This window comes from Bidens hawaiensis, unplaced genomic scaffold (genome assembly GCF_021521415.1).
Source record: "Bidens hawaiensis isolate Kalapana, Puna unplaced genomic scaffold, B.hawaiensis_p1.1 tig00036771_1, whole genome shotgun sequence".
Classification (NCBI taxonomy): Eukaryota; Viridiplantae; Streptophyta; class Magnoliopsida; order Asterales; family Asteraceae; genus Bidens; species Bidens hawaiensis.
In genome coordinates this window covers 94,106-101,169 of record NW_027505435.1, presented here as the reverse complement: position 1 = coordinate 101,169, position 7,064 = coordinate 94,106, and the positions used below count along the sequence as shown (strand labels likewise).

Below are 7,064 nucleotides of genomic sequence, written 5' to 3'. Positions count from 1 at the left end.
CCATCAGTAATATTAGATAGAGATATTCACAAGATAGTATTGCTAAATGTAGAACACATCATCTCCTTTAAAATAATAAAAAGCCCATAGTTCTTCGAAAACAATCAACTAAGAATAAAAGTAATTCAAACATTGCATATTCGAAGACATTTACTTGTTAATCTATTAAACATTAAATCTTGTACTATATCAACTTGCTTTTTGGATAGTTTAATGTGTGTTTTTAAAGATAATATGTCTTTATTTAAATAATATTTATCGATAACTGATGACATACTTTATTTTGTTTGTAATATATCTCTAAGTAAAAAATCGATGTTATATAATGATCATAGAATTAGGGTTTCAATTGAAAGACAAAGGATTACATACAAATCAACTACGTGAATCAGATTATATGAATCGGATTAAATAAATTGCATTAAGTAGATTGATCTAATGAACCTGTGAATCGATTGAATCCGATTGAATATGTGTAGGTGAATCGATTGACTCTGATTGAGGATGTTAACCCGATTGAATCTGTGAAGGTGAAACAATTGAATACGTGAATTTGATTACAAATGCCTGATAGCTACCTTGAATACTGATGAATTTCAATGTAATAGGTAGATAGTGATTGCAAGGTTAAGAACATGTGAATTGAGATGAAAAAAATTTTGAATATGATAGGCATCGCAAGTTTGATTTTGAAATTGAATTAAAGTAATTAAAATAATTAAGAAATGCCATGTGAAACTTTGAAGAAATTTGATGTAAAATAAAAGGAGAATTTGATGACCACTTTGAAAACTTCTTGTTAATTTAAAATAAAAGGAAAGATATTGGGTTTTGAATTTAAAATAATTAAAAAATAATAGGAATTGACATGTGTCATTTTGAAGACTCCTTGTTAAATATAAAAAAGGAAGGTTTTTTAAAAATCCACTCTTTTATTATATAGGTAGATTATATGTATGCTGATACAATGATAAATTTATTGAGTTTAGTATTATGGTCTCTAATAATTTTGAGAGACAATATTACCTTTTGTGAATTTATAAATAGTCACTGACGTTCTGTTTGTTTTTACTTAAAATGTCTGCAAGGGGCTTACGTCTGCAGGTGCGCAGATATAAAAAACAAACAGTATTATATTTTTAGATTGCAGACTTTCAAGCCACATCTTCAGTTGCAGACATGAAATCAGATGAAATAAGATTGCAGACAGTTTTTGTCTTAAAAAACAAACAGTACCTAAATCTTTTTTTCTCTTTCTTTCTTTCTTTTAAACAATAGTCACTAAATCTGTTTAATGGTCATCATTTAATTGAAAGCAATTGGCCTTTTAGCTCAATGCATTATAGTGATGGTTGATGCTTGAAATCTTATTATCTTAGGTTTGAAACCTGACTCATAGGGGGTTTTCACTGTGGTGGGTTTCATTCTTGATGTTTTTGAGCGAGCGGGCCTAAAAAGTCAGAATCAATTTGGAACATCCCGTCTTAAGAAGTCTCACTCAAAAATTGAGGTTTTCTTAAACGCTTTTAAAAAAATTTAAGCAATTAAAAGAGCGAATGAAAGAACACCATATACAAAACATCTTGATCATAAGTTTGACATTAGGAAACATTAAAAGTTCCTTTCTTTTGGTATAATCATCAAACACCAATTTAAATCTTTCAAGGAGTATGTTTTTAACTTTCTTGCATCCTGTTTTATGTTCAAACAATAGACATGAATTACATTTTAGCCTAATCTCATTTACCCTAAATCCAAACACCATTTTGTTTACCAAAACCAAGAAACCAAATCATAATTTTAATTTATCAGTAAACCAAACCACGAAATCAATTCATCCGTTTGATTCGGTTTTACGAGCTTTTAATTCAGTGCGATTCGATTCAGCTGTTCAAAAAGCTCGCGTCTCATAGAAAACCTCAAATAAAGCTAGCTAAAAAGAACTTGATTTGAAACGACCCAAGCCGAGCCGGCTCATTTTTGTAACTGAACTCGGCTCGGCTCGTTTAACTTCAAGCTCGAGCTGAGCCTAGTTGCCTCGTTTAATTTAGAGCTCGAGCTCAACCCCATGCCTGCTCGAATCAGCTAGACTTGTTTACCACTTCGTCTTAAAAACATTCCAACCCGAAAAAACCGATTAAACCGAAAATCGAACCCACCTCACACATCCAAACCGCATCCCAAAACTGTGATATCATCATCCACTTCTCATACCCATCAACACATCCTTTCAACCCAAATTCCATATCTTCATATCTTCATTTCGTTACAATGCATTCATAGATCATAAATTATAATATAATAATATACACATCAAACCCTAATCCCAAATCAAACCCTAATCACATCTTTCTTCATAATAATATTTATAATAATCGACGGCTCAATTTCAATCGGCGGCTCAGATCTCTTGTTTTACTCTTCAGTAAGTAATCATCTGCCAAATTAGATGTAATTGACTGTTGGGTTGTGCGAATTTGTCATTAATTGTTTGCATTTAAGGTTAATTTCATTCAATTTGGGGGTTTGAGTTGCCTAGTGAAAAATCACAAATTGATCGAATATTATTAGGGTTTAGTGATTTGGGTAAGTGTTTGTTGAAAATTTGATTCCGATCTAGCATAATTTTGTGTGTATTAGCATTATTAATTATTTTTTTTTGTGTTCTAGGGCTCATAGATATATTATTTGAGTATGTTTGTTTTAATAATTGGAAAATGTTGAAGGGTTTTTATTTTTTAATCTTGAATTATGTTTGTTAGGGTTATGAAATGCTTATTATTCGCTTCTTGAATTACTCTTCTTTTGTTTTTCAGATTAAACACATGATTCTTTTTATGTGTTTTGCTAGCACAGGAACAGGTAAATGTGCATACGACCGGTTAGCGTCTTATGGATATTAATTGTTAATTTTGTTGAAGTGCTTTAAGTTAAAAAGCGTTTACGGAGCGCAAGCTGTGACGTCAACGGGATAAAGTTTAATGCTTATAATTTTCCAGCCTATAGAGGTAACATATATCATTTTTTAAAGTTCGAATTTGTTTCTTCTATAAAAGTTTTGACGTAAACTATATATGTTCTATATGGATTTAATGAACGTGTTTACTGGTTTTTGACTCAAAGGACGCCATAGAGAATATTTGCATGTTTGGTGATGGAATGAACCTTGCATATTAATTGTAATTTTCGATTTTACGTATTTCAAAATTTTCAGTATTAGTTACGTGTGCATCAGGGAAATTTCAAATTTAAAGCAATGCAGTCACGTTCACCCAAAATCACCATCAAAATGGGAGGCAAAAGACCCGGCGATACTCTGCTTAATGTAAATGGTAATCACGAAACCTTAGAAAAAGACCAAATTGCACTCGAGGGACCTAGTGCCCGTTCACACAGTGATAGAAAAGAAACAGATGAAAGCATTTTAGACGATTCTTTATCCGAATATAGCTCAGAGGATAAGGATAAAGATACCCATAAACAAATTGTGCTTTTTGATTATTCTCTGAACGGGTCAAAGGCGGTCAAACCTGTAAAGGATCCGAATTCGAATAAACACTCGTCTTTTTTTAAACCACCGCCTGAGGTAGGTTCTTTCACGGTCCAATGTGCTAGTTGTTTGAAATGGAGATTAATCCCGGATCAAGATAAATATGAGGTGATTCGGGAACATATTACAGACCAACCGTTCACATGTGAAACAACCCGTCAATGGAATCGGGTTATTTCATGTGATGAGCCGGCTGATATTGAGCAAGATGGGACCCGCATATGGGCTATTGATAGACCCAGTATTGCAAAACCGCCACCGGGGTGGAAGAGGCTTTTGAGGCTAAGACGTGAAGGGAGCTCTAAATTTGCTGACGTGTACGAATCTTTTTTTCTATTTCTTTAAAAAAGTTTCCATCTTGTATATTGGGTGATCTTTTCACCCAATAGTAATCAAATTTTCCAAACGTTTCACTAAAGATACTCAACTTTTATATGCGTTTGAATCCTGTATAGTTATTTCTGTAAATGTATCTAAATCTTGGTTACTAATAAGTGATTTTTTTTTCCAATTAACTTGAAAAGGTGGCCGTAAACGACGTTCTGGAATTGTTTTTGAACTGCTTGGCGGGAAGTTCGTTTATTTAATAAATGAACGAACATGAACAAAAAAAATTCTTTTGATTAATTGATCGATTAAATGAGCAAACATGAACATTCCCCTCTTCGTGCTTGTTCGGTTCGTTTACAAGCCTAAAGTTGAAGTAGGTGGAAATAGTGGATAAAGAAAATTTACCAAATAATAACCAAGTTTCATAATTGTTAAGTTTAAGTCAAATTGGAAAAAAAAGTTATTAATAATAGTAACCAAGATTTACATATGTTCCAAGTTTCAACTGCCTTATTTAATTTTGAAAAATTTAAATGTTGATACTAAAAAGTATATAGGATTCAAACACCTAAACTTTTGAGTGATTTCAGTGGAAAACTTGATTGCCATTGTGTAAAGTTATCCTCTTTACTAATATTACTTTAGTTGTAAATTGTTGTGGTTTCTAGATATTACGCGTCTCCAACGGGCACCAAACTTCGCTCACTTCCCGATGTTATCAAGTATGTTTTTGCTCAGTATTTCCAAATTTTGCATTCTGGGATGTTTGGATTATGAACAATCAGAATAAGATAGTTGGCTGTATTAAAACGCGTATCCAAAACTCCTTTATGTGACAAGTTAAAAAGGGTTTTTAAATATCTTTATTAAGCAGGTATTTGGATAGTCACCCTGAACATGCACAAGGAGTCGGATTAGGGCGGTTTTCTTTTCAATGCCCGAGACCGTTACACGAGAATTACGTGAACAAACGTCCTACTCAGATGGCAGCATCCACAACACCGGGATATCTTGAATCGTCACTAGGTATTTTTTGAGCTTTTGGCTTTAGAGAGAGTAGAGAGAGAATTCAATTTTTTTTTCTGCTTTTAAATTTGTTTTGATAAAAGAGTAAAAAGACCAAAATACCCTCATGCGCAAGGCACATGGTTATAATTAATAGAAAAAATAACGCCTGTTGGTGAAAGACGTAAACTAGTGGAATGGATATGGGGGGAGTGGTGTTCCCTGCGACCACCCTGGTGCCACGTCGGACCACTAGTGGCCATTTGGTGACAATGCCGCATGGCCTAAGATTGTGCTACCTATTTGGTTATTTTATGTATATGTTCCTATAACAAAAAGGCTATACATGACTATCACCCAATATTAATTTTTCCCCGTTACCCAACCATTTGACAGGGTGATATTTTCTAAAATTTATATTATGCAGCTGAACCGGTAGCATGGGTGGGTCCAGCAGAGAAGTTGAATTTGCAGCTTGGTATTATTCTCAGCTTCATAAATATATATATTTTCTTTATATTAATAGAGGTGGCAATTTCGACCCATTTACTTGTCAATGGTTTGTTTCGGGTTATGCTTGATTTCTGAGCAGGTCAAACAAGTAAAAGTAAAAAAATAAATCGGGTCAGAACTCCGAAGTAGGGGGTGGCAATGAGCTGAGCCCAAGCTCAAGCTCGAGCTCAGCTCATTTCGAGTTCTAGTTTTAACGCTCGGGCTTGGCTCGGGCTTGGCTCGCATATTATTTATTAATTAGTTTATGTACTTTTTTGTATATATTTTAATTACATATTTATATATAACCACATATATTATTTAGTTATTTTTAGCATATTTTTATATATAACAATTATTATATAAATTTTAGTTAATATATTAAATAAAAGACGTATAAATAATAGGCTCTCAGAGTCTGATCGAGCTCAAGAAGTGAAGCTCGAGCTCGGGCTTGTGCTCGTTTAAGCACGGTTCCATTTGAGGTTTTAGTGAGCTGATCTCAAGTAGCTCACGAGCGGCTTTGCTCATTTACACTCCTAGTAAGAAGTTTACGGTATTTTTTATGCAAGAAACCTCTTAAGTCATTTAGTTAGAAAATATTGTATTGTTACTAAAATAATATAAAATGCATAATCATGCTTTTTAAAAGAAAATATAAAACCTTGGGCATTAATAGTTCCAAGTCAACCTGACCCAATCCGACCCGTTTTGACCTGCTGCGAAATTAGTGTTTTTAAACATTGCTGCTTCGTCGCTTGACTTAAATATGGTTTGTACACATTGTAGCTGAACCTTTATCATGGGGCGGTCCAATGGTGAACAAAAATGGGACGCCTGCATATTTGAAGAAAGCTGAGCTTGATCCTTTGAATCGGGCTGCAAAGAAGGCGAAGAGATACAATCTAAATTGTTTATAAGCATTGGTTCAAGAAAGACGGCATCTTTTAATCGGAGTGTTGCAGTCAGTGTGTTGGTATCTCATTGTAAAGATGTGCAAAAGAATCTGATCTGGTCTTTGTTCTATGTGTAACCGGTTGTCGGGTTCTAATTTTGGAGCAGGGTTAGGGCTAAATGAACCGACCGGTCTGGTCTGTTGTTTTCAGTTTTTAAAGTTTTTCCGTTGTCGGTACTAGGTTATAGTCTAGTATGGAAAGTTGGAAACTTTACTGCTATTGTAGTTATGAAGTATGATGTATAAAAGGTTGACTGACGGTGTTGAACGAGCCGTATCTTTTGTGTTATTTAGCTAGTTATATATAGTTGTGTAAGACGTCTCTTGTTCAGTGTAGTTGAACGTGTCGGTCTCGTTTTCTGGTGTTGAATTGTCATAGCATGTTTTATGGGATCTAGTGTTATGCCAGCTTGTGTGAACCGTGATATGAGTAATCGGTAGTATTTGTTGGAAATCAGGCCCAATAAGACGAAAACAAAACTTTGATCTCAACAACAGAGATCGACTTTTTTTTCTGCTTTATTATAATTCTTGACACACGGGTTACATAATCTTAATCAGCTTGTGTGAACCGTGATATGCTTACTTTTTTTTTTTGATTTATCAAGAAAAGCATTCTTGACTACCTACTTATCCGAAAACTGTCTCCTGAACCAGGTTCGTTCTTCTTATAGCTACTACACAACCAACTTGTTGAGTAGAAATAAAAGAACAATATGACTTTTTGTTATT

General features: G+C 33.9%; 1 protein-coding gene across 2 annotated transcripts; it reads left to right on the top strand.

Moving 5' to 3' along the window:
• Nucleotides 1–3,239: 3,239 nt before the first annotated feature.
• LOC143613178 (methyl-CpG-binding domain-containing protein 2-like) lies at nucleotides 3,240–6,437 on the top strand. Of its 2 annotated transcripts, XM_077086957.1 has the most exons (5): nucleotides 3,240–3,867; nucleotides 4,549–4,602; nucleotides 4,755–4,906; nucleotides 5,313–5,363; nucleotides 6,167–6,437. In XM_077086957.1, the coding sequence occupies exons 1-5, from the start codon at nucleotides 3,257–3,259 to the stop codon at nucleotides 6,295–6,297; spliced, it is 999 nt and encodes a 332-aa protein (XP_076943072.1). In that variant the 5' UTR covers nucleotides 3,240–3,256; the 3' UTR covers nucleotides 6,298–6,437. The 2 variants fall into 2 exon arrangements, with proteins under 2 accessions (XP_076943072.1, XP_076943073.1); XM_077086958.1 differs by lacking the exon at nucleotides 5,313–5,363.
• The last annotated feature ends 627 nt before the right edge of the window (nucleotides 6,438–7,064 follow it).